The 27,717-nt window shown below is 34.5% G+C and overlaps 2 protein-coding genes across 4 annotated transcripts; both read left to right on the top strand.

Moving 5' to 3' along the window:
* Window positions 1–3,094: 3,094 nt before the first annotated feature.
* Window positions 3,095–9,494, top strand: LOC110789961 (glycolate oxidase 1). Of its 2 annotated transcripts, none has more exons than XM_056828808.1 (12): window positions 3,095–3,251; window positions 5,249–5,433; window positions 5,935–6,059; window positions 6,835–6,881; window positions 6,999–7,076; window positions 7,751–7,875; window positions 8,030–8,099; window positions 8,198–8,260; window positions 8,331–8,400; window positions 8,506–8,606; window positions 8,791–8,895; window positions 9,072–9,494. In XM_056828808.1, exons 2-12 carry the CDS (start codon window positions 5,294–5,296, stop codon window positions 9,255–9,257), a joined length of 1,110 nt encoding a protein of 369 aa, XP_056684786.1. In that variant the 5' UTR covers window positions 3,095–3,251; window positions 5,249–5,293; the 3' UTR covers window positions 9,258–9,494. The 2 variants fall into 2 exon arrangements, with proteins under 2 accessions (XP_056684786.1, XP_021850380.2); XM_021994688.2 differs by having other exon boundaries at window positions 8,030–8,105.
* A 2,786-nt stretch (window positions 9,495–12,280) lies between these two features.
* Window positions 12,281–22,235, top strand: LOC110789962 (protease Do-like 5, chloroplastic). 2 transcript variants are annotated; one of them, XR_008922186.1, is made up of 9 exons: window positions 12,286–12,619; window positions 13,664–13,810; window positions 15,467–15,529; window positions 15,622–15,711; window positions 16,487–16,609; window positions 17,497–17,584; window positions 17,802–17,876; window positions 21,783–21,941; window positions 22,050–22,235. XR_008922186.1 is itself a non-coding variant. In XM_021994690.2 (8 exons), exons 1-8 carry the CDS (start codon window positions 12,356–12,358, stop codon window positions 21,887–21,889), a joined length of 957 nt encoding a protein of 318 aa, XP_021850382.1. In that variant the 5' UTR covers window positions 12,281–12,355; the 3' UTR covers window positions 21,890–22,235. The 2 variants fall into 2 exon arrangements, 1 of the variants encoding a protein (XP_021850382.1); XM_021994690.2 differs by having other exon boundaries at window positions 12,281–12,619; window positions 21,783–22,235.
* Window positions 22,236–27,717: the final 5,482 nt, after the last annotated feature.

Here is a 27,717-nt window from a genome sequence, read left to right as displayed (position 1 = left end):
ATTTTTGTATGACTGTGAGAGCATATTTGGAAGAGTTTGTCTACTGTTTTTCTCTCTAAAACTCCTCCTTTTGGCTGAAAAAATAGGGGTATTTAAAGGGAAATTAGGACGGTGCCACTGCCTAGCAGGAGCAGCTAGCGCAGGAGGTACGCCTGGGGCTCCAGGTGTGCTAGGCGCTGCTCTGCACGATTCTTGACAAAAAAATCCACGCTTTAGGCTTTGTTGGGCGACTAAGAAGATTGAATTAAATGCTTAATACTATTGGTCGTATTTGACAACTAGCGGTTAGCGGAATCGGATTGTATTAGCAGTTTTAACTAGTTGTTGGTATTAGCTTGTTTGACTAGCTGATTGTATTAGCTGGTTATATAAAAGTGTTTGGTAAATAGTTGATATATAATAAGTGTTTGATTGTCTAAAATTATCAACAAGGACGAAGCTAGAGATCCAGCTTGAAAGGGGCCGAATTTTGTGTTGTTTTAAAGTTTCATCCATAAATTTTACTACTCTCTCTTCCTTTGAATTGTCGATTTAAGTAACTTCATCTGTTCCTTTTGATTATCATTTTTAAATTAGCGATATAATACCACTTTAATAACTTAAGTCACCACATTAAAGTATTGGTCATGAAATATAAATGGAGTTGAAAACATAAAATATGCATAGGAATATAGGCAAATTAGAGAATTTTAATCATAAATTAAAGAGAATTAGTATTTACAAGAGAATTTCAACAATAACAATGTATTGAATTGATATTCTTAATAAATATGGCTAGTTATAAGGAAAAGTACCAGATCTGATAGGGTCAACAAGGATATTGCTTTATTTAATTATGGAGAATTAGTAATTGTTAAAAATATGGATATGTATGGTTAGATTTTTATGGGAATAAAATGTACTAATATGAAAATAATTAAACAACATTTATATAAAATTTGTTAATTCCACTAAAAACTTTTACGAAAATAAATATTATTATTAAATGTCTTATTTCAAAGTAAGAATATATGACTAAAAAAAACACTTTACATTAAAATTATATACGGAACTCAATTTTTTTTAAAAAAAATTATTTACTATATTATACTTCATCTATTTAAGAAAAATGTCTAGTTAAAGAAAACAAAAATAAAAAGGTAAGTAAAATATTAAAGTTAAGTACTAAAGGGAATAAAGAAATAAAGAAAAGGTATATCAATTACCATATTTCACCCACCCATCCACCCATCCTCCCACCCTCTCCTCATTCTCCTCCTTTTCTTCTGCTCCATACCTCCATAAGCTCCATCCTTTTCTTCATGACCATCTTCCCGACATTCACAACTGCACAAGTACTCCTATAGCCAAGGACGCTCAGTCATAATTCACAATTGTATATTAACAAAATTTTGGCTTTTATACCTTGCCAATTATCTCGTTTGTTCTTTTTGCAAGATGTACAACTCATATTTGTTTGATCTCACATGCAAGCCAATTTCCACTTGATTCGTACCCTTGGGTTTCTTTTCCTTGGTTTAGCATAACTTTATTTTTAAAATTAGCCTATATGCTAAGAATTGCAGTGTTTTCTTTTGCTTTTTAAATTTTGTATTTTATTGTAAATAAATAATGTATTATAGTTTGTGTATAATTTTTTTATTTACTTCTAATAATTTTGACATGATTCTATATATCATTGCAACTTTCATCTTCTATGTTGTTGCAAGGGTCCTTTATTAAAGTTAGTTAATTAAGGTACTACGGATTAGTGAATCCAATGATAAATGTGTGGACATGATTTATATGAGTGTATTTTCTGCAAACTTGAGGACGAAATCGTCTTTTCAGCTTATCCAATACAATTCCTTAATTGAAAAAGTTGTGTCGAACAACTTTTTTGGAATTAAAGGATTCATCCAAATCTTGGTTACCAATCCGCTTACTTCCAAACACTTAGATTAGAGGATTGAACTGGTCAAACCTCCAAATTGGCCAAATCCTCTTTTTTTTTTGCCAATCCTCTAACAACCAAACATAGCCAAAATATTTCCTCCTCCTTGTTTCCAGCCCCATGCTTTTGCTTCCCCTATAATTTCAAAATGCCACCAAACATCGGCCTTCCGATTGAAATACTATCTCCAATCTCTCGAAATACTATCTGCAATTCGTTTTTCAATCTTGCCTTTAAATATGGTCGTTCTATTTGATTAACTCCAACTAGAATAAGGTTGCTCTGATAAATCTTGGCCCTTCATTGAGGAGTTGTACGACGGAAATCGATTTAGCTAGCACCACCAACAACTTTTTTTTTTAATTAAATACTCCCTCCGTCTCAGATTAGTTGTTACACTTTCTTTTTTCGTCCGTTTCAGATTAGTTGTTACACTTCTAAATTAGGAATGACCCCACAATTATTATATTGTCTCTCTTTTTTCACTAATTTTTTTTTTGTCCCCACACCCTCTCTCATTCAATTAAAAAAACACCTCACTAACTCCTATCACATCTACTTTTTCAATAAAATAACAATTGATAACCAAACAACTACTTATCACCTAAAATTTTGTGCAAAGGTAAGAGTAACAACTAATATGGGACGGAGGGAGTATGAAAGATAAGACCATAATATTAGTTGGCAATGCACTAAAATGAAGTATGCCCATTAAATAGGAAAGGACAGAGAAGAAAATTACGACGATTAAATTGAGATGGAGGGAGTAATAAAGAGAATACATAATACTTTTTTTATTTTAATTTTTTCTTTTTTTGCTAAAGAAACGGGCAAGACCCTAAATAATAGCAAAACAAACAATAAAAAATAAACCACTACACAAAATAAACTAACTATTAGCTCATCCAAACCAGTTAGTACACTTGAGCCGGACACAAACGAGCCAGGGTCACACACTCACACAACTCAAATCCTCCAATAAAACGGCAACCAGAAACCGGAACGGTCCAAAATATCACCAACCGCAAAGTCATGTTACTCCTTGCTGCTCGATTTGGTTCCGTTTAACAGTTTTTAACTTTACATCCATTAAAGGTATTTTATGGCAAAATTAATAAATTTAGAGAGTTGCCACTTGCCACTTGCCACTTGCCACATGCCACCTGATTGGTCGTATGCTCGTACCCCTTTTACTTTAACGTTTAACATGTTGGTTGACATTTTTCTAAAGAAATTGGGCATGTTGTTGACTTGTTTATTCGACACTCTCTCGCTTCAAATTACTCACAAATCTGAGAAAGTTTGATGCAAATCCCAGGTTAGTCACTCCAACTCTCTGAATATTGAATTCATCGCTAAATTCCCGGTTAATTCTTTAGTTTGAGTTGTAGAACTTTTTTCAAATTTCAATGCTACTATGCTTTATACTAATATCGAAATTTGTTATCAGAAACTTAACATATAAATCAATTTCAGTGGAAAATTTGTGTTTTTTGTCTGATCATTTTTCAGCTGAACTTGTTGATTATGGTAAAAGGTTCCCTATTGAGCTTCACCTTTATTGTTCTGCTATGAAAAAAAGAAGGAAATCCTTTTTTAATTTTTGGTGGAAAAAGGATTCTTAAGTAATGGTTAATGACTCATATCTTTCAGTTATTGTACTAGTCCAGAAATCAGGGTAATGAATATATTAAGTATTTAGATATATCTAATCTAAGCATTGGATGTATGACAAAAATCATGCATTGATCGATGTCATTATGTTTGATTATGCAACTTTTAGCCTAATCTAGTAGCTAACTGGCTGTCTGGCTATAAGGTTTGATAATGTGCTTGGCAATGTCTGTCCGTTTGGATGATGGGTATAAATGGTGGTTGTGGATTTGTGGTAATGGATTTATTATTCATAGTGCAATTTTGTACGAAAAGTCTCATGTTAATGTCCCTCCATCTCAATTATCTGTCTTCCTTGGTAATTTTTATTACCACCTGTAGAGATGGTATTGATTACTGAGATGTAATGGAAAGTAACAGGAAAAAGTATGATTTTAGGTGAAATCACTTTACCATGGACATAGTCATAGAGGCATATGGTTTCACATACAAAATTATACCTGTACTTCGTATATAAATTTACCTCTTACTAGGCCAAATTTTTACCACCTACCAAACGTGTTGTAAGTTCCTTCCCCTTCTAGTTTACCTCCTTTAATTATCAAGCAGTTTAGGAAGCATTGTTGTTGGGGAAAGATCCCTCTGTTTGTATTGATTAATCTCATTGTGTAACTTTTAAGCAAAATGGTGTATTGCAAAATTCAGCAGAAGAATTTAAAACCTACAATCTTATGCATGGAAACTAAGAAACTACTTAGTACTTACAAACCTTTAAACCAATCACTATTATGGCCACTTGTGTGTGTTTTATGATCTTTACAACTCTTATCAACTGTGTATAAATTCATATTTGAAAGAGAGTCATTGCCCACCCGCTGTATACTATACACACAACTCCTGCATAAGCTGCTTCAAGAACCTTCCTCCTAAACTGCGAGCCTTTGTAACTTCTTACCCACAGAAGATTCTGAAGATATCCTTTTTAGAGAAAGAGGCACCAAGCAGTGTTGAACTCTTTGCAATCATTCAGATAAAAAGTAGCAATCGTAAAATGAGTGCTATTGGCTTTCAGTTTCACTTGCACACACTAAGTGGACATCAGTACCACAGACCCCAATTTTACTCAACCTTTCCCTGGTCTGAACTCTGAAGTCAAGCCCTTAGAACAATGCAGATAAATCTTCTTTTTGGAATAGAAAATCACTTCCAGACCCTAGACACCCAAGGTTGAAGCTGGCTGATCATCTCATTTACAAGTGACCCATCTATAAGTTCTTCAATAAAATATTTCCTTAATGTCCCATTATGAGCTCTAAAACCCTGCTGCAACTCATTCTTCACTGTACAGTCTACACTCTACATATGTTTTTTCACACCCAACTGGCAGAATTCATCTTGTCAATGCACTAACCTTCAAAAACAAAGTTCCTTTCCTTCATCTGTTTATCTTACAAGTCTTATTGATAAGGTTTTGTGAGATAAGATTTTTATTTGAAGTTAGAACAATTCAATCTCCTAAAAACCATATTAGTTTAATTCTACAATAATGGACTGGGATGTAGTCAAAGGTTTGTCCTCTTTTTTCCCTTTGATGCTTTCCTTCTTTTGTGTTGCTTCTATCTGATTTAGTGGCCGTACGAAATGACTTCTGATGTAACCTTTTAATCTGACATTATTTGCTCTCATTAATGAATTTTTCAGCTGAAACCACACAATAGACTACACTGATATCCACTCATTAATAGCATGACGGAGATTACGAATGTTTCTGAATATGAAAAGTTGGCAAAAGAGAGACTGCCCAAGATGATATATGATTATTATGCATCAGGTGCTGAAGATCAATGGACCCTTAAAGAGAACAAAAATGCATTTTCGAGGATTTTGTACGTGTTTCACTTTTCATGTAGCATTGCATTCTTTATGGTCTGTTGAATACTTGAATGTCATCATATCCTTTTGTCTTTTTATCAGTGTCAGTATTCAAGGATAATTTTTATGCCGTTTGCAGGTAGCTTTAACTTACAGGTCTCCCGTACTTGGAAATTCTATTTTAAATTTGAATTCTTGACAGTTGACAAAGAAATGTGCTCAAAATGTCGCTTATGTCAAGCTCATCCCACAATTAGTGTTCTTTAAGCTTTAATAGTTTTGTTTTTGCTCATTTAACCTTTTCTTACCCAGTTGCAGATTTTTTACACCTTTAGTAGCTGCTGTTTCAGGACATATTTGAAACATTAGTAAAGCATTTTCGTTAAACAACCAAACAAAAGATGAATGTGATGCTTGACTTTGATTTTCTGATTCCTCTTTGCCCTATATCTGCATCTTTGGCTGCGTTTGTGCATTCTATTCACTTGTACTCCGATTACCCCCATTGAGTTTAGGTTCCGGCCTCGAGTCCTTATTGATGTAAGCCAAATTGATATTACAACAACTATCTTGGGCTTCAAGATTTCCATGCCAATCATGATTGCTCCTTCAGCAATGCACAAAATGGCTCATCCAGAGGGTAAAAATCTAAGTCTTTGATGTGTATCTTAATGTCCAACCATCCTACTTTCGTCTGTCAATATTTTTTAGTGTTTGTAGTTTAGTTATATTCTCATGTGCCAAGGTTAATTCAAGTCATTACATTAGTTCCCTCCAACTTTGATTTTGAGTTGCTTTTGCTACTCTTGTTTCCGGGATAACTGGTCAAAATTAACGCAAGCCTGCAGACATCTGTAGACTGTAGTGAAATATGAATTTATGATCTGAATATACCAAAGCTAATCAACCTCAGTATTTTATTCTACTTTATAAGTAGTACTGGCCCAGTGTTTTGAACCAAGTGTTGTAAACTACATGCTCAATTATCTGTGATTTCGAAGCTGATAGCTTTATTCATAGCATTCTGAATGTGTTTGAACACTTGAATTTAGGAGTTTGTTCCTGAATTAATGACCATGAATACTTCTTCTTAAGTCTCATAGTCCATAGTCTTTCAAAGAGGGGAAAGGACCCTATCCGCATTTGATCCAAGTTTCTTTCTAAAAATATTATATAAATTTGGTCTACGACTCTACGGTGTACCTGGATGGCTGGATGCGTATATCTTCACCCTGCCAAGGGCATCCTCACCATGCTATTATTGTTTCTACTATGACGTTCAATTTCTCAGCTCCTGAATAGTGGCGTACTTAATTTCTTTGTCTAGCTTTACAAATATACACTTTTTTCTATAATGAGACACTGGACTGGAAAAAACTCCATCTTTTAAAGCGAAAGGATCATTTGTCTTTCAGGAGAACTTGCAACAGCGAGGGCAGCATCCGCTGCAGGCACAATTATGGTGTGGACTCACATTTCTTAAGTTGTTTGGACTGTTTCCCCTTCATACCCCCTGTCTTTTTTTAGCCTTAAGTGTCAAATTCATTCTTTGGTTTTCATTTGTGATTTTTTGATCCAGGCATTGTCTACAATGGCCACATCTAGTGTTGAGGAAGTTGCCTCAACTGGACATGGAGTTCGATTTTTTCAGCTCTATGTGAGTATGAGTGGAAAAATGTTGTAATTCAATTTATCTTGCATGTTTCTTCTCCTTTTTTTGAAAGTATTTTGTCTGGGGGTTGGCGTGACAGATTTTATGTTTGAATGATATGTATTTTTCAAATCATCTCTGCTTATTCACCACTAAATATCCTGGTTTCTGAATTTTAGGGGTTTTTTTAACTCTTAAATTGTACTTGTTATGTTTTTACTGAGGATTCGTAAACATCGTTTCCATGTACATACATCATGACAATCTGGGTGTATGTCAGTAATGTTCTCTGGAATTCAGAGAGAAGATGGGATTTTTACAATATTCAGAATGAAATCCAGCTATGGTGAGCTATTAAGAAGAACTCAGCTCGAATTCCAGCAATTACAACAATTCAGCTTTTAAATAATTTTTCCGCCAAAAAGAGTAATTTTTTTACAGAATTCCAGTTTTGCGGTTTAAAGCTACTTAATTATATATTCTAAGACATAGCCCTGATAATTTCCTATAATTTCTTCTGTTATGTTTGGTCTATTGTTTGTGCATTGTGTGTTTTATTGTGAAAAATATCTTCAGTGCAAATAGTAAGAGATTCTAATTTTCTGGATCTGTGTGTATTTTTAGTCTTCTTCCTAAACTGCGGTCAGGCTGATAGTGATTGTATGTATCCAATAATTAAGGTATTGAGAGACAGGAGTGTCGTGGCACAGCTTGTTAAACGAGCTGAGAAGGCTGGTTTTAAAGCTATTGTTCTGACAGTTGATACACCCAGGATAGGTAGAAGGGAGGCTGATATTAAGAACAGGTAAAGTACATAATTTCTATATTCTTTTTGCTTTACTTTTTTCAGTGGAAGGAGAAAACTGAGAAGGTTATATGGCATTTAAGCTCAATTCTAAAGTAAACATGCGAGCAAAATCTGACATTACAAGGCAAGTTTAACTTTGCATACCTTGCAGATTTGTTCTCCCACAACACTTGACATTAAAGAACTTTGAGGGGATGGATCTTGGTAATATTGCTCTTTATGTGAGTGTGAGTGAAACTAAGACATTGAAGCAGTGTACTGGTGTGTTATAAGTAATTAAAATAACACATAATTTTTTTTATCTGGAATGCGCTTGCAGACTGAAGACTCTGGATTAGCTTCATATTTTGCTTCACAAGTTGACCGGTCATTGAATTGGAAGGTAAATGATTTACACTCTAGTTTGGTTCTTTGAATACGTGTGAAGCTTTTCCCGTGAACATCTTTTGCAGGATGTAAAGTGGCTTCAGAACATAACTAAGTTGCCGATTTTGCTTAAAGGAGTTGTTACTGCTGAGGACGGTAATTAGAGTGTAGTTGCAAAAAAGTGAAGTTCATAAGGGAAACATGTTTTCTGTAATATCGCGTTTACTATTTGTATAAATAAGTAAAATTTCTCATTGGCAGCGAGACTGGCAGTTGAAGCAGGTGCAGCCGGAATCATTGTTTCCAACCATGGAGCTCGACAACTTGATTATGTTCCTGCAACTATCATGGCTTTGGAAGAGGTACTCAATCATAAACTTGATACACTTGGTAATAACATCCAAACAAAAGGGAATGGTTTAATTATAAATATAGAAGAAAACTGCTGATCCTCCAGAATGCCCAATAAGGCAAGAGTCAGATTTGTACTATAAATGAATGGTTTACAGTTTGGGTGAATATAATGCTCATTGTCGTAATTGGCAGATTGTGAAAGCTGTGCAGCGCCAAATTCCTGTTTTCTTGGATGGTGGTGTTCATCGTGGCACAGACGTTTTCAAAGCATTGGCACTTGGCGCATCTGGAGTATTTGTAAGTGACTTTGTTAGCTATATGCTTGATAATTAAGTTTATGGTAAATTTGATTTATTAGTAATAAATTTTCATGTAAATTACTACGAATTACACTTTATTAATATAACTACATTAAAAAGGGCAACGTTGAAAAACTATATAGGCTGAGTGGCTTTATCTTAATTTGTTTTTAGATTGGAAGGCCAGTAGTTTTTTCATTAGCAGTTGATGGAGAAGCTGGAGTTCGAAAAGTGCTTCAAATGCTTCATGATGAATTTGAGCTCACCATGGCATTGAGTGGATGTCGAACAATCGAGGAGATAACTCGTAATCATGTCATGATGGAATGGGAAACTCCCCGGATTTCCCCCAAGTTATAAGTTGGTCCAACACTATTATTACCTACTTCCTGTGAAAGATTGGTTTTCATTCACGACTCTTATGAAAATTAGGAATCAGGAGTCGGTGCCAAATAAGGATTGTTAGTTGTATACTTCTATATACATGACGATTATTTACAAGTTATACTCAAAATAATGTAATAAACACATGTATTGCTGCTTGCCGTTCTTGGTTAAAATAAAGTCCAAAGTGCTGATGCGCCGGGCTATTGATAATTCCATCTCTCTTTATAAACCTTATGGCTGAAATGTTTGCCTATTCATAACATGTACGCAGTTTCATAATCTGCCTCATTGGTATTCATATCTCCGACGTACCACATTCATTCCATGGAAACATTATTACCACTAATATGGCTTCATTGATGCCTTTAAGGTGTATTGATCATGTGATGATGTGTTCACATTAGATGTTATCTAGTATAGTACCTGTGCGATGCACTGTTTATAATTTAAATATAAATTTGTATGGAATATGATAGATAATTATCATCAAAATAGAGCTTATAGATCGAACTTCTCCAAATTAAAGTAAATGATGGATAAATTTGTTATTTCTCATTTGATGTCTTATTTATTAAACTAAATAAAATTGTTTTAAAATCTATAATCAATTAGGTGAAATATTAGCGACGGGGGAGGATCCAATCTAAAATCCATCATCGCCCCATCACCAACGACCAATACATTTTCCTTTATTCCCGCCCACTTGAGGCTGATGCACGAGAGGTCTCCCAAAAAACCTGCTCCACTAACAATCTGAATCCCTATATTCAATAAGTAACCCACATTTCCTTTCAACTACTTCGTAACTTTTAAATATATTGACATATATTTATTACTAAGTATTAAAATTATTTTATTAGTTATAATATTGATAAGAATATTAAAAAGTGACATACATAATTAGGATTTGGTGAGTATTTAAACACGCCCCATCACCAAGGTCATGCGTACATGTTATCCTTGTACCCGTCTGTTAGGTTAAGAACAATCCAATCATGCGGAAAAACCACACTTGCTAGAATTCATTTTAAATGCACAAAATCAATTAGCATAATTCAGATTACATGATTTGTGATGCGTGCCTTCGATCCTTTGTTGCTCCCAAACCGAAAAAAAAGAAGCTAGAACGACAAATGTCGTTCCTCCGTAGGAAGTCCACAACGTTCAGATCCTCCTTAGGTTCAACCAACTAGGATCTTATCTAAGTTGTTATGAATACATGATCTCACTTTATGTAATAGGCAAAGTATGTTGTATTGATGTGTTTTAATTCATGACCATATACCATGTATTTATAGGAAAATAGGAAAACCCTAGGTAGCCAAAACCAATTAGGATTAGGAAGGTTTTGGAAGAATCCTAAAACCCTTAGGATTAGGAAACGATCGGCCAGCTTGACTTGTGGCCAAAATTTGCTTGCTGAGCAAGCAACCTTGGCGCCCAAGGCAGCTGTCGGGATGCAGTGCTACGCTGTTATCGCTGGCACTAGGCTAGCGCTTGCTAACCCATGCGCGCCGGCCTTGTGCTGGCGCTGGACTGGCGACGCTGTTGGCGTGCTGCTCGGTCTACTGGCGACGCTGTTGGCGCCAACTCGGTCTATTGGTGACGCTTTTCCTTATTTTTCTAAAATGATTATTCATATTTTCTAAAATGATTTAATTATTTTTGGGATAAAAAATTAAGGATAAAAAATTAATTTATGTGACTAGAATTAATTTCACTATGGTGGTCATCACTTTGATGATCACCGTAGTATTTTCAGTGTGAAATAATATTTTTAACTATTTAAATGGGACCATAAGAGAACTAATAAAATATGTTAGAAAATTCTGCCTCGTCCCAGATTAGTTTTTACACTTTCCATTTCATCCGTCCTAGTTATTTTTTATATTTCTATTTTAGAAAAGGCCCCACAATTATTATAATACCTCTCTCTTTCCACCATAAAAAAGTAAGGGCCGTCCTCTCATATTCAATTAAAAAATATTTACTATCTTCCATCACATCTACTTAATTTTCAATAAATTATCTCATTTCACATTTATTTTTTCAATTAAATAATTTGATAATCAAACAACAACTTATCTATTAATTTGTGACATGATAAGTGTAAATTAAGAATTTTTTTGAACGGAAGGAGTACCAAATATAAAAATTATTTACTTTTTACCACATAAAAAAATCGAAAAATTATTTTTTTACCACCTAAAAAAAACTAACGCATTATGTGGGGCAACTACTCATATGAGTTGCTTCTGACATGACATCTTATTGTTACTACTTTGCATTTGCTATGCTGAATATGCTATCTGCTTTGCTATCTTGAAAGAGGATTTCTTTGGTTCTTCTTGGTGGGGATTGAATTAAGCTTTAATTCGGATCCTCGACTCTTTTTTATGTTTCCTTAAGGTAAGTCAACAATCTGGTAAAAAGTATTAATCATTAGTAATTATATGCGATGATCAAACTTTTTATGATCCTCGATCACTTTTTTTTTTTGGTTTAATCTTCAATCTGAGAAGGAGTATGCGTGGGTGTGTGAAACAAGCATTTGATAATGTTTCACAAATGACGCCATTTTTTTCATTAATCAACTAGATTCTACTGATTAAGTAATATTCCTCTTTCAGGATATGAGAACCCACAATGGCAGCAACTGGTCTACAGAACTCAGGTGCAATTAAACAGGGGTTTGCAATAGCTGAAACAGGTTAGACAAATAGCAAAGTAGATAGCCAAATAGCAGATTCAACATAGGAAATGCAAAACAATAGCAATAGCTAATGTCAAATCGAATCAACTCACATCAGGAGTTGCCTCACATAACGATTTCTTCAATTTTTCCGTTTTTAGATGGTAAAAATCAATTTTTTATTTTTTCAAAGGGAAAATACAAGATTTTTTTTAGATGGTAAAAAACGGTTTATCCTAAAAAAAAATATTCATAAAAAACAAGGGATGTTAAAAAGAAAAGTGAGGGATTACTCCAATACTTTAAGTTCGTATTTAGGAATTGAAACACAACGAAAGCTAAAACGCTATTGTTTTAATCCATCCATTAAAAACCGGAGATGATGGTTGCATCACTGAGCAGTGTGCTTCGTAATCGTCCACAATATTCCCTTCCCATAACCATAAACTGCAGCAAATTGCCCTCTAATTCAGAATTCACACGCAATCCTCCATTAACAAGGAGAAAAACCATATTTTTATCCACCCCTTTTCTCACTTTGCTTCTCAATTTCAACCCCGGTTCAGCAACGCCTTTGCTTTCTGCTGATGCACTTGAATTAGATGATGAACAAGAGGAATCTTCTGTTGTCCGCCTTTTTCAGGTAATGTTTTGATGAATTTTGTGGTTACCCGCAATTTCAATTTTTTAGAACCCCAATTTCAATTTTTTTGATGCATGATATGTTTAGTTATATTATTGAGTATTCAACGAACTACTCCGTATATGTTTAGTTATTTATTGGGTAGTATCAAAAGTTAGAGATACACTCGGACGAGATTTGATTGCAAGTCTTGATAACCTTCCTAATACTTGAGGGGCTAAGCTAGCAGACTACTAAATACTAATAATTACTAATTAAGTTTAGAGTTTTTAACAAATTGGTTTTTAAATGTGGTTGCCAGGTTGTTGATTTGAGCATGATGTAGCTCTCTAGGGGTTTCTGGTAAATGTGTGTAAAACTGAATAAGGTTCCATTACCTTGGAGTATGTTGGTAATAGCATACTACTAGCATCTGTCCAAGCGGTCCAACTGAGAGGGGTATCACTTGACTTTGCAGGATAGGGCTCTAGGATGGATATTGCAGGATATTCATGATTTTCAGCTAAGAGAATAGCATTGGCCTTATAATACGGAGACTAACAATTAGGCTTAAAACATTAACAATTTGGTCATGGAGTTGATTGTGAGTTATAGTTAGTTATATGTTTTTTGTTAGAGTGATGATTGTAAAGTATCAATATTTTATGATCTGTTATTTGAGAAGAACAGTAAACAAAGAAACCAGAAAAGTACCCTTATCATAGAGATGATTTAATTTAGATATTCAAGTGATCAGTGGCCGGTAGAAAAAAATTAAGCAATACACTATGTAATTATACAATTAAACACATATTTTATGGGGGCCGTAACTAAAAATACACTACAAAATTTTCCGGCTGGGGGGCCGGGCCTACTCCACCACTAACTAAGATACGCCCCTGCAAGTGATTACAGTGTTTGCTCCAGGAAAGGGGTGATGGTTCTCTCTATATTTCACGTGGCTGTTCGTTGTTAATGCATATTAGTGGACAGATTGTTATCAAGTTGTGCTGCTTCTGGATTGTTAGTAATCTTATCCTGCCCTTTTTAAAAAATAATATGCAGGAAACCTCACCATCTGTGGTATTCATTGAAGTGTTAGAATTATTGAATAGCTCCAACAATTCAAAGGAGGCCCTGCTAGCTGATGGAAGTAATGCTAAAGTTGAGGGGACAGGTTCTGGCTTCCTCTGGGACAAGTTTGGTCACATTGTAGGAACTTTTGTTTTAAGTTCAAGCATTATATTTACATTGCCAGACATCCACAGATCTGCTTGATCTCTTTAATTCATTCATATTGCTTTTGGTTAACTGACATCCATATATCATGCATCTCTCGGAGAAAACTGACATGGAATGTTTTTGTGGAAATAGAATTGGTTCATCACTGCCAATAATTAGTATGGATTGCATGTCTCGTTGAATGAACTTTCACTCGGTTGTTTAAATAACTTTTCGCACCTAATGACATGCTCCTAAAGCAAAGGCCGTTTTTGGTTACTTTATTGGATATATGCCTCGCTGCTTGCTGTATTGTGCAAACAGGGAGTCTTGTTCACATGTAATCTCGCAGTGTGATATGGCAAGTTACCATTGGAGGAGGTTGTTTTCCCTGCATGTGGAGGGAGTCCTTGGTAGTCCCATTATGGATTGGTTGCAGATTGTTTGAAGGGGTTTGGTAGGGGGGAGAAAAAGGTACTTTGCACTATACTTTCATGGAAATGATGCAGCTTGTGTTGTTGGAGCCAAATTCCTGGGTCTTTCCTTGGGTTTCTTTTTTCTGCTGGTTTTTCGTGTGACAAAGTCATTTATTTGGCGTGATTATGGGCTAAGGTGTCTGGGGCGTTTACGAATTTTGAGTTACTTGGATGGGGAGGTTCTAAGGAATTGGGTTAATCTGTAAATAAGTTCATCCCATTTGCTCTCTCAACCTTCGGGGAATTAGATAAAGAGGCTTTGGACACAATTTCACGTATCAGGTCTCTCTCTATTAGTCACTCTAACAATGCTAAGAGTGGTGCATTTATCTTTCATAGATCGAGTTTTTGCATTCAGAAGGGGGTGGGAGCACAACTTGTTTCTAGAATCCCATCCAACTTTATGTAAAGAGTTTGCGCGCTTCTTTATATAAAATAAAAAAAATACAAAATCTATAAAATCTGTTTTCCTTTTTCTTCTTTTGTTGAGAGGCCAGCTTGTCTTCGTTGCTTGTACTGCCTCTTTAGTTGTTAATACAATCACTCTTTCTTATTAGAGAAAGAAAATTAAAATTGGTCATGACCACCACTTGACAACCATTATTGCTCTTATTAGGTCACAGTATGATACATTTCATGAGACTTTGAAAATGATTACTTTTCGTGTCATCTCTTGTAGTGTCAAGGGGCAAGGATTGGAATAGGTTTTTCTCTGTGTAGTTTCACGCACTAAATTTATTCACACTTTTTTGTAACTTTATAAAAGAAGAGTTCAAATACTGAGTTGTAACTTGTAACGTCATCTTACTTAATCCCTCTTAGGTAAGGTCATTCTTTTAGATTCTACATGAAAATTTGTCTTTGACATTACTCGCACCTGCAATCCCTCATATGGAGCTTTCTGCTATTCCTGGCCTTATTCAAGCATATTAAGGTTCAAAGAGAATTGGTTTCTGTTTTTTACTGGCTATGCCTACTTTAAGCATTATTTGAGTTTAGGATCTTTGAAAAGCAGGGATCTGCCTTTATATTGCTTGGTCTTTGTCATTATTTTCCATGTTTTTACTTTTGTTTGCTGACTAGTAAACCTAAGCACTAGCATTTTCATAATTATGTTAGGCAGTAATATATTAAATTACGATTTCTTTCACTTATTTTGTTGGTTTGATAGGTTACCAATTATCATGTAGTGGCTAAGTTGGCAACGGATCAATATGGACTACAGCGTTGTAAGGTCTTGCAACTTGTACTTGTTGAAGATTCAATGGTGTTATTATGCCTACTTACTTCTGCATGATCTCTCTGAATTCTGATTTCATGTTATAGGTGACTGTAGTTGATGCACAAGGAACCAAAATTTCAACTGAAGCCAAAATCATTGGTATTGACCCATCATATGATCTGGCTGTTCTTAAGGTACCATATGAGGCCTTGTTTCTGTGTTCTTTTACTTGGACTTCATTGCAACATGGAGCATGTAGACTTATTTAATGAATCTTGCAGATGAGAGATGGTTTTATTTTTTTTGCTCTCTGTGATTGTCACTATGCTATAGCGTTCTGATGCTTACTCTGGTTGCAAGGTGTGTGTACCATACAAGTTATTATCGGGAGCAGTTCAAACATAATTTGTAGTAGGTTTTTTTAGTTACAACTAGAGGTTGTTAACTTGATAAGGGTTTGGGGAAAGTGCAGGTCGGTTTTTCTTTTGCATCTTTTTCATAATTTGGGACCCTTATTCAGTATGATATGGTTTATCATTACCGTCTGCTTTACTTAGATCCCAATCTATTTTCTTGCTAGTCGAGCAACAATGAGGACATAAATTATTCTTCTACAAGGACAATATAGTTGAAACTACCCATTATTAACCCACATGTGAGTTGTCCCATATTTGGAGTAACAGGAGAAAAAATACCACATTATACGCTAGAGGAGCTACTCTTATTGTGTTACTGTTACGAATTAGTTATAGTGTGGAACCTTTTGCGTTTGTAAGTGAACCGAACTCTCCTCCTCTTTATTTGGTAGCCCAGACTCATTTTCAAAATTTATATGAATTTCCACAGACAATATCTGGGCCTTTTCCCAACTATAATATTTTTTATACAAATGTTTTTGTATTTTAGGATTATTGGTAGAGGCAGTTCTGTATTTTAGAGTAACTCTAACTTATTTTGTTCCTGGTGCAGTTTGATTCTCAGGGAAAAGAGTTAACGCCTGCTCTTCTAGGAACATCAAGCAATCTACATGTGGGACAGAATTGTTTTGCTATTGGGAATCCTTATGGATACGAAAACACTCTAACAACTGGGGTATCCGCTTTCCAGCCAACATTTGCTACTAGCAACAGTTGGATATCTTTTACTGCTAGGGATATATGCTGAATTTCCTTAATGTAGACCAAGTTGTTAGATTGTTACATTTATTATGATGATCATAGAGCTTTAATTTTTTTTGAGCGCATTATGACGTCTTATTATGATAGGTAGGTAATCACCTAAAATATCCATAAAATTTTCATATTACTGTCATTCCTGCTTTCTTGAGTAGATTTGTCGTTTACTTAAACACTTTTCTGATAACATGATTTGAGTAATAGGAACTTGCATCTTGCATGATAAATTAAGGCTTGAATATAATAGTACATACACCAGAAAGACGTGATTTTAATGAAGAAAATGGTGTTGGGTTGTTATTCGTGAATGCTGGCACGTGGGTATAGCTGTTAGTGAGACTCTGTCGATACGCTCACAGCTTTTTCTGTGGATGGTTGGAGAGAGGGATCAATACCAGCTTTTATGCAACTCGTAGATTTTATCATTAACTTGGATCATCTTGAGTAGTTTGTTTTGCTTACTAGTATATGATTCAGGCCATATCCGTGCTATCTTGTGGAAGGAAACCAGAGGACGTTTTTAGTATACACAACCAAATTACGGATTTCTAAAGCTGAATTTTTAGATTGAACAACATTTTAAAACTTTATGAGTTTGGAATACTTGAACTTGCCCCCTTATCTGTTAGATTCACAAGAGATGCTTTTCTCTGAAATGATTTGTAATTATTTTCTCTGACTGAAGTGTTACACCACCGGCTCGATCAAGTTTATTTGTTGGTTAAAGCTAGAAATGACAATTACCAACCTAGTGATGAATTGATGCGTGACGTGTTTTTTTTTTTTTTTTTTTTATATATCCAGGTAGTCAGTGGTTTGGGCAGAGAGATACCATCTCCAAATGGACAGGCCATTCGAGGAGCCATACAAACAGATGCTTCCATAAATGCTGGTAATATTTGAGAGTAGGTTAAAAAAATTCCTCAATTTTCACTCTGGACTTGCATATTAAGATTCCTGTTTGTTGATAGTTCTCAGCGAGTCAGTGTCTAAATAGAGAATTATATACTGACATATTGCAATTGGCACATAGCCACTGCTTACAAGATTAACCAGCATTTTTTTTATGTTTTTCTATTACTCTATCCTTATTAGCATATTGCTCTCAGGGAACTCAGGAGGGCCACTGATTGATTCATATGGTCATGTTATTGGTGTGAATACTGCTACATTTACTCGCAAAGGTGAGGAAATTTCATCATAAGTTTTTCTTTCGTTTGTTTTCTTGAAACAAGAAGAAAGCAGTGGATATGTACTGTTTCTTTTACAGGTAATTAGGCACTTATGTTAATAAATAATGCTAACTCGGAAGTGCTAACTCGGAAGTTGCTGAGATGATGATGTGTAAACGGAACCCCTGTCAAGGTTTAGTTCACAAAATTAACCGATATTTCGTTTGAAAAGCCAACTCTTTGAACTTCTGATTCGAATCCTTGAACAAACAAACCAAGTCCTTGAATTCGTTTCTTCAACATCAAACTCCTCACCAACTCCTTGAATTAGTTTCCTGATGTTCCTTAAACGTAACTCACTCCTGAAATTAGTTTAAACCTAGAAAGTTGAGAACTCCCAAAAATAAGCAAAGCTCTTTGTTTTACTGATTTCTGAATTGTGAATAAAACAACAAGAGCGCAACCCTGTTTACAGTGATTGGGGGCCGAAATCCAAAGAATATCGTAGAGCTTTAATTTTTAACGCTAATCCTATTCTAAGTCCTAACTGAAAAAATATTCCAAGTGGGAACCAAAAACTCATGGATAATACCGCTCGAAACTGATTTTGGATTTTCTGATTTTTTTTCTCTTCGATCCAAGTGAGTGTTGTGACCATATCTAGCTTGTTTGCACCAAGGTTGAAGCCCGCATGATCAAGGATTAATATTATAGGCTCTTCAAAAGAATTTCCCTTTGCATTCTCATCATTTTACCAATTCATGTGTAAACGAAATCTGTTGTTGATATTTAGTTCACAAAGTAACCTATATTTCGTTTCAAAAGCCAACTCCTTGAACTTCTGATTCGAATCCTTGAATAAACAAACCAACTCCTTGAATCCGTTTCTTCAACATCAAACTCCTAACCAATAAATAGCTGCTTGATGTTCCTTAAACGTACCTCACTCTTGAAATTAAGTTTAAAGCTAGAAAGTTGAAAACTCTCAAAATTAAGCAAAACTCTTTATTTTATTAATTTCTGAATTATGAATAAAACAAGAGAGCAACCCTATTTATAGTGACAGGGGCCGAAATCCAAAGAAGATTTTAGAGAGTCAATGCTTAGTCCTAATCTTATTCTAAGTCCTAACTGTGAAAAGCTTTCCCAAGTGGGAACCAAAAACTCAGGGACAAAACCTGCAAAAAACTAATTATTTTAGCCGGATTTTCTCGAGTCTCTTCAACCCAAGTGAGTATTGTGACCATATCTAGCTTGTTTGCACCAAGGTTGAAGCCCACAAGGTCAAGGATTAATATTATGGGTTCTTCAAAAGAATTTCCCTTTACATTCTCAGTAAATGATGTTCTTTTAAATTTCTTATTGCTAATTCCTCTACTGCTTGACTATCCCAACCACATGGATGTGTCCTTATACAACCAATAAATATAACTTCTTATTTCTTCATACTTCAATCTTTAGTTTCCCAATTCTTCTTCCGCTCTTTCTGATCCTCCCGACCCTCCCGACTTGTGGTGGAAACTTTTCCGAGGACTCTCTATTCTTCCTAAGTTTAAAATTTTCTTATGGAAGTTGTTGCATGATGGTCTTCTATTGGGTGAGAAACTTCGGCGTCGTGGTATGGATGTAGATTCTTTTTGCTCTTTGTGTCATATGGAGCAGGAAGTTCCTTCGCATTTATTTAGGGACTGTGTTATGATTGCCAATTTCTGGCGTAGTAGTGTTTTGGCTCCTTTTTGGCCTTCCTCTTCGTCCGGATCCTTTGCTAACTGGTGTGCGTGTTTTGTGAGGAATTTGTCTAGGGCTTCCTCCTATAAACACCTTCTGGACACTTTTGTTTCTTCTCTCTGGGCTATTTGGATTGTTAGGAATGATATGCGTTTCCGCTATGCGCCTTGGGATCCAGGTGCGCTTCTGGTTATTTCTCAAGGGTGGATGGATCGTTGTTCTGCTGTTTGGGAGCTCCACCACCGTTGTCATGCTCAGTCCTCAGTTCATACTTTATCTTTGGTTTCTTCGGCTATGTCTCATCCTCATTCCTCATTCCTCAATTGGGTTTGATTCTTGGTCGGCCATTGAAATTGTATTATTTCGGATGGGGCGTGGAATCACTCTGGGGTGGGTTGGATTCTCCGGAATCATGTGTCTTTAGCTACCTAGGGAGGAGGAGCTCAGGCTTGTGTGCTTGGTTCTGCGCTTCAGGCTGAGTAGGTGGCCTGTTTATATGCGGTTCGTATGGCTGCTAAGCGGGGTTGTTTGCGGATTCTTCTCTACTTAGACTCTGCTACTCTTGTTCGTCTTTCTTGTCTAAGTGTATTTCTCAAGTGGCAGTTATGTGGTTGGTGAGAGATCTTCGTTCTATCCTTTATGAGTTCTGTTGGTTTTCTGTGTTGAAAGTCCTTCGTTCTATGATCCAACTTACTCATGACCCGACGGCTTCGGCTCGTAGGCGTCGGCTTCTTCGGCATCGGTTTTAGTTTTGTTTGCTTGTTTGTTTTGTTTGTAGTCCTTTTGTCAAACAAAAAATACTCTTGTAGTCCTCTTCGTCCCGAAGTTGATAAGGATTTTTTATGGAATTTTTGTAAAAAATAAACCAACCTTTATCCGATCTTCTAAAAACAGTACAACCTTTCATTAATTCGGGAATATTCCAAAGTATTTGGGTTATCTTCCATTGATGGTAACCGGTTTAAAACGTTAATGTGACACATGTCTCACTCTGATTTGTCTAAATTCATTTATTTTACTTTTTACTTTAATTTAAATTTAAATATTTTTTTTTTAAAATCTCTTTTTTCTTCCCCCCTTCCACGGACATGACATTTTCTCTCCTCCCATCTTCGATGGTAGTTCCTTGTTTCCTCTCTCCCACCCCCCCTGAAATACCACCATCAATCACCACTTTCTTCCTCCTCCGAAATTCCTCCACCATCGCGTCGCTTTCTCCCTCCGAAATCCAACCAGCGCATTGTTTTTTCTCTCCTCTTATATCCTCTTCGATTTGTTAGCCATGGAAGCCACTGATTTGTCAAAAGATTAAAGGTGGGAATGGTTTAGAGTGAGAAAAAGGAAGTGAAGAGAGAAAGAAGATCAGTGAATAAAGAGAGTGAGAACGACAACTGGGAAATAGGGAGAACGGGGGCAACTAAATAGGGAGGTGGGGCTGACTGTTGCACGGAGGTGAGAGAATGGGGTGGTGGTGGGGAGAAGAGAGAAGTATGGAGGTTGGTTTAGATGGGTTTGATGAGGTGAGCAGCAGGTGCTAAGGAGGAGGAGATATAAAATTCTGATGGAGGGTCGGTGGTGGTGGAAGCCGAGGTTGAGAGAAAATGTTGGTGAAGGGGGAGGAAATGGTTTTTTTTTTTTTTTTATAATTAAAATAATATAATAATCATAATACAAGACCAATTAGGAAACTATGTGTGGCATATTCAACATTTTTTTTAATGACATGTTATTAAGGTCATAGGTAAAGTGGACCATTTAGAGAAGATACCCCCGAAACTTGGATTATTCCTGAATTAATCAAATGGGCTACTGTTTTTAGAAGAGCGGACAGAGGTTGGATTGTTTTTACAAAATTTCCTTTTTTATCTAGTTGTGTCAAATGTTATTGAGATAGCATTGGGATTCCGGGATGGTTGAAAGTTGTATCGGAATTGTATATAAACAAGACATATTTTAGTTACAGATAGACTGTTAACCCCGGGGGGAAAAATGGGACAAAACCTCATCTTACAGGATGGAAGGATTAATGTTAAATGTAAGACGAGCAGAATTTTAAGGTGCTAAGCTTATACTTCGTAGTAGCTCTAACATATCACTGGAATTTTTTTATGTTTGATGTTGTTTGTGGGATTGAGATCCCCTTATTTGTTACTGAATTTGAGTCAACCATTCAACTTGGGAAAAATGCAGGCACTGGAATGTCTTCTGGTGTTAATTTTGCAATTCCAATTGACACAGTATTGCGGACTATACCCGCCCTTATTGTGTATGGAACACCTTACAACAACAGGTACTAGCTAACCCGCGATTGACATTGACATCGACATCTCTGAGAATTCTTGAGCGCAGGTGCATAACAAATCAAATGTGAAAGGGTTTCATAAAGCGTTCAAATACTAGGGGACTTATGTGATTGCTGTATACATACTCTTAATTTTATCATTCTATTGTTTACAGTCATTGAAGAAAGCAAGCTCTTCAGTCGTGTATATTTCAGAAACCGTCTCATGTTAACTTTTTTTTCTTTTTTCTTTTTTCCTTTTTCCTTTTTCCTTTTTTTGATTGTAGGATTGACTGTAATATGGGCCTAAAAGTTTGTCAAGACATCATTTCTTTTATATAGAAAAGCAAGAGTAAAATGCATTTTTGAGAACTCGTCTTTTATACTTTTTGGATCCAACTAATGTAAAAGATACCTAATGTAATCGTTTTCTTTAACCCTTGTCGTAATTATATTACATTGCCGGAATTATTTTAGCAACCACCGGGGTCCCCAAGTGGAAAAAGAAACACTTCCTGTGTTCCTCAAATATCGACGCATTTTGGTTTTTACATTATTCAAACTACGACTTTGGTCCTTTTTTGTGATTCATACGTTAGAAAAATTGTAGTCATTTGGGGTTATGTTAGATTCGTATCTATATATATTTTTTATAATTTTTCCTTTATATATAATTGAGATATTACGAGTAAAAGTAAGCAAAGCTTTTGTGTAAGACCGTCTAACGGTTAGACCACTTTTTTTGGTACTAACTAAACTAGTGTAAAATGTAACTATAAGTAATAAAATCATAACTAATTGAATAACAAAATAGTTAAGTTTTTGAGTCTAATAGTTATTTTTTGTGAAAAAACTTATTATTAACTAAAACTCATAAAATCTTAACTAATTGATCTTATTGCTTAACTATTCAGCTTTATTGTTTAACTAATTGGTTTCGTTGCTTAACTAATTGAATTTCAGATTTAACTAATTAGTTTCAGTGGTTAACTAATTAGTTAAAGTGCATAACTAATTGGTTCCAGTGCATAAAAGTGGTCTAACTGTTAGACCGTGTTTCTTAAAAGTTTGTATAAAAGTAATGTATTAAAAGAGTAAAAGTCAACCATAGTGTAATATTTAAGCAATGGACGAACTATTATTTTTTACCGTTTTGTATCTAATTGGCTGGAATTTAGAATTCTGGTGACCGATAATCCTTAAGTGAGGAAAGGTGAAAGGTGAGTCTGGCAAATGGTATACTATACAGAAACTAGAAGTACTAAATAAGAGTACGAGACAATAGTTAGATGAACTAATCATTTGGCCCATCAAAAATAAAATAAATAAATGAAATGCGGGCCAAAGAAGAAAGGGGCTTTCAGTCTTTGGATTTATCATCATTCTTATGATCACTACTTCATCCCAATTTTAATGTGACAAGCTTCAGACATTAATTCTCTCAAATAATACATAATACTACCTCCGTTTCAAAAAGATTTTTACAGTTACTATTTGCACGGACTCCAATGCAATATTTAACTACTAATATATTCTATTTCGTATGTGAAAAAATTATAAAAATTTGATATTATGAAAATACATCCCGAGACCAATCTAACAAGATCTTACATTTAACTTTTTGATGTATATAATGATGAGAATTTACGGTCAAAGTTTTTATAATTTGGACACATTTTTTAAAGCGTAAAGAACTTTATGAAACGGAGGTAGTACATAATACATAATACATAATAACAAAATCCCAATCCAATTTTATGTTTTCTACAAATCATGGTGTTGGCCATTCTCAATCCACATTTTACACCGCATGCTATCAATCGGTGGTTAAACAATTTTGTCTTTTTTTAAGTTTTGTCTACTTTCACTAATTGTTTCAAAATTATGGTGTTTTCTATTTTCTATCCACCATAAATATTTAAACTTTGTTATCTACGCAACATCATATTTTTAACAATGTCAGCAAAGGAAATTAGGCCGATAACGAAAATAAAAGGTCTTGTATGTATAAGGTATATAATAAATTTATTGCATATTGGAATAATTTTTACCAACTTTTTTGTAATTTTTAACATGTTTTGATTAAATTTTATGTTATGGAACAAAAATAACGGGATAAACATTTTGAAGGGTTAAAATAGTTATTAAAATACCTTTATACGGAGTACATTATTAGTGATTTTGAAAGAATGATTTTTATTAAAATACATTTTTATCTCTAAAAAAAATAGTTTTATATTATGTCGGGTAAAACATTTTAAGATTAATTTTTACTCCGATGTACAACATTTATTGCACACCACCATTAAATACAAATTTGTGTAAAGAATTGTGTTCCATTCTTTTAAAAACTTGGTTAAATTAGTTATAAGAAAAAAAAAATTAATACTACGTGCGAGTACTATTCAAAACACGCGAATTAATGAAAATTTGTTATAATCAGTATAAACTAGTTTTAATTAGTAAAAATCAGTTTTAATAAAGAATAAAAATTGTAGTTCAATTTAAAAACAATTTAGCTGAACGGCCAACTGGGTTTCACTGATTTTAGTTTTAATCACAAGGGTGATGTTTGGTTGCAAGTAGACCTGGCAAAATTGACCCGATCCGAATGATCCGATCCGAATGACCCGATCCATTACCCGATTTTGACCCGAAATGACGACCCAAAATCAACCCGAAACCCAAATTTATCCGAACCGAAACTGAAACCGATCCGAAATTGATTTTAACCCGAAATGATCTGATAACTGGATCGGCCCGAACCGAATTAACCCGACCGAGTTTCATCCGAAACCGAAGTAACCCGAACCGAAAATAACTGGAAATTTTGAATCAAACCGAAACCGATCCGACCCGAAGATCCGAAACCGATCCGAACCGAAGAAAAACTCAAATTTATCAATAGTTCAAACTAAATAACACAAGTTTTCTAACTTTTATTATTATTATTAGTATTATTATTGTTGTTATTATTTTTATTGTTATTGTTGTTGTTATTATTATTATTATTATTATTATTATTATTAACCACATATTATCTATGAAATAATTCGAGAGTTTGGTCTCAAATACTAGTTACTTTACTAAATCATGATAATGTTTTTTTAATTACCAATATATATTGTTATATTCGTCAATATTTCATGTTTCGTCGTCTAGACCATACATTAGTAGAAGTAAGACTAGAGTCGCCTAAATTATCACTTGTAACAATGTGAAAAGGTAAATGTAACCCTTATTGTTTACTAAAATTCCCATACAGTAAACCAGTAATCTCGAACTGTATACGCTTATCCCTTAATTACTTCATAAGAGATATTGTTATAAATAATATTAAAAATAATTGAATATTTATGAATAATGACCAAATCTAAAGCGAAATTGCCAAACTTGAAATTAAACAAGAAAAGTCCGATCTAACCCGAAAATATCCGAACTAAACCGGAAAAAACCGATCTGATATGATCCGATCTGAAATGAACCGAACCGATAATGACCCGATCCGATATTGACCCGAAATTTTGACCCAAATCCGAACCGATCCGACCATCAAAAAACCGAATTAAACCCGAAACCCGAATGGACCCGAACCATACCCGAACCCGATCCGAACAAACCCGATCCGAACCCGATCCAGACGACCCATTTGCCAGGTCTAGTTGCAAGTAATTGAAGGGGGAAGTGTGACTTCCTAGAAAGTGCACATTTGTCATGTTGTTTGGTTGGCATGAAATTAATAAGATGGGGAAGTAGAACTTCCTAAGAAATTGGAGTTCCTATGGGACATGGAAGAGACTTACTCACCCTCCCCTTGGTAAGTCACAATTCCTATGTCAATTCCTAAGAAATGTAAATTTCTTAGTGCAACCAAAAAAGAGTATGCAATTTCCCAGGAAGTTCACAAATGAAGTAACTTCCGGATCCTACATGTACACTAGGCGTACAAGGCATCTTGCACATCATGCTTTCTATTTGTTGAAATGAAATATTTATTGTATTTTCCCTCTCATTTTTAGTGGGTTTGATGGTGTGTCAACAAATTATTGGTAGTGAACAAAAGAATCTTGTACACTTATTGTACATGTAGCCGTTTCCAGTAACTTCCCATGAAAACAAACTTACTATGGAAATTTAATTCCTATGTCAACCAAACTACCCCTATATGAAAACATCATTGGTCAAAGTATAGCATCAAATATTACTAGATTATTGGATTTATTGCATCCTCAATTTCCCATAAACCCCGGTTAAGCGGATACGATTTGCATCACTAAAATAGTTTTTTTTTTTTGGAGTTAGCATCCGATTCACCCTTAGGGCTAATTCGGGTTCGGGGTGGGTTCTGGGTGGATATGTTTCATTCCCCTCCCAATTGTTGTTGCGGGGGATTGAACACGGGTCCTTCCTACCAAGTTCAGCCTCAATTACCACTGAACCAACAAACAATTGATTGCATCAATAAAATAGTGATGAAAGACAAGTAAATGTAAATATAAAATGTAAATGTAACGTAGATTTTCTTAGAAACTAATATATATATATATATATATATATATATATATATATATATATATATATATATATATATATATATATATATATATATATATATATATATATAAAGAAGGCATATTTGCTGAAATATTAGAGCGCCACCTAGGATTACTAATGGTTTCGGCCAATGAAAAATAAGATTTCTAATTTATTTTTGAATTTAAAAAATCGATTGTCACGTAGATAATTAGGTGCCACGTAGATATTTTAATTAATTAATTGTTAATATATACAACTCCATCTAAAATCAAACACTCTAAAAATTAAAAAATAATTCTAAAATAAAATTTATCCAAAATCAAACACTAATCTAAAATAAAATAAATAAAATTCAATTTAAAACCAATCATTAATCCAATATTAGAGCGCCACGTAGGAAATATAATGGTTTCCGCCAATGAAAAATAAGAATTCAAAATTAATTTTCAATTAAAAAAGTCGAATGCCACATAGATAAACAATTAATTGTCACGTAGAAAAAAATAATTAATTATTCATATTACGTATATACAATTTCATCCAAAAACAAACACTCTTATAATTAAAAAATAAATCTAAAATGAAATTCAATGAAAATAAAAAACTAATCTAATATAATATATAAACCGGTATATACATATAGGAGTTTTATTTAAACATAACAATTTAATAGAATTCGTGCATCGCACGGGCTAAAATCTAGTTACAAATAATATTAATTGTTAATTGACCAACTAATCTTTAGTTTCAAATAATAAAAATTGTCACTTTCAAGTTTCAATATTAGGTTTTAAAATTTTAATGGTAAGAAGAAAAAGTCATTTAATTGAGACTCGGTAGTTTTTCTGCAAGGTTCAGAGATTATTGTAGTCGAAATGATAAAGGTCGCAACATGCGACCTTTAAGCCGTGTCACAATGATGACATGGCATGCATACATGTCATGATTTAAATTGGAAACTAAAATATTTAACTTATATAACTTATTATATATGTTTCAAAAAAAAGTAGGAAAATCTCAATATTCTTATTTGTTTCCTTCTTTATCTCGAATACCTTATTTACATATTTTCATAGTAAAAATATTGTATTAATAGTAAAAATAATCTGATGACGCATAGCACACGTGGCGCCTATGTGTACCAATTAAATTCCGACACGTAAGATTGCGACAACTAAATGTTATCGCAACTTGCGACCTTTATCATCACCCTTATTGTAGATGAATAACAATGTTGGGACCAATGAGTTAAGAGGCTGTTGCTAGCCTGCTATACAAAATTTGGTTCTATGATCTTCAATGACAAAA

Source organism: Spinacia oleracea, chromosome 5, assembly GCF_020520425.1.
Source record: "Spinacia oleracea cultivar Varoflay chromosome 5, BTI_SOV_V1, whole genome shotgun sequence".
Classification (NCBI taxonomy): Eukaryota; Viridiplantae; Streptophyta; class Magnoliopsida; order Caryophyllales; family Amaranthaceae; genus Spinacia; species Spinacia oleracea.
Note: the sequence above shows the minus strand (reverse complement) of the source record. Positions and strands in the feature narration are given on the sequence as shown.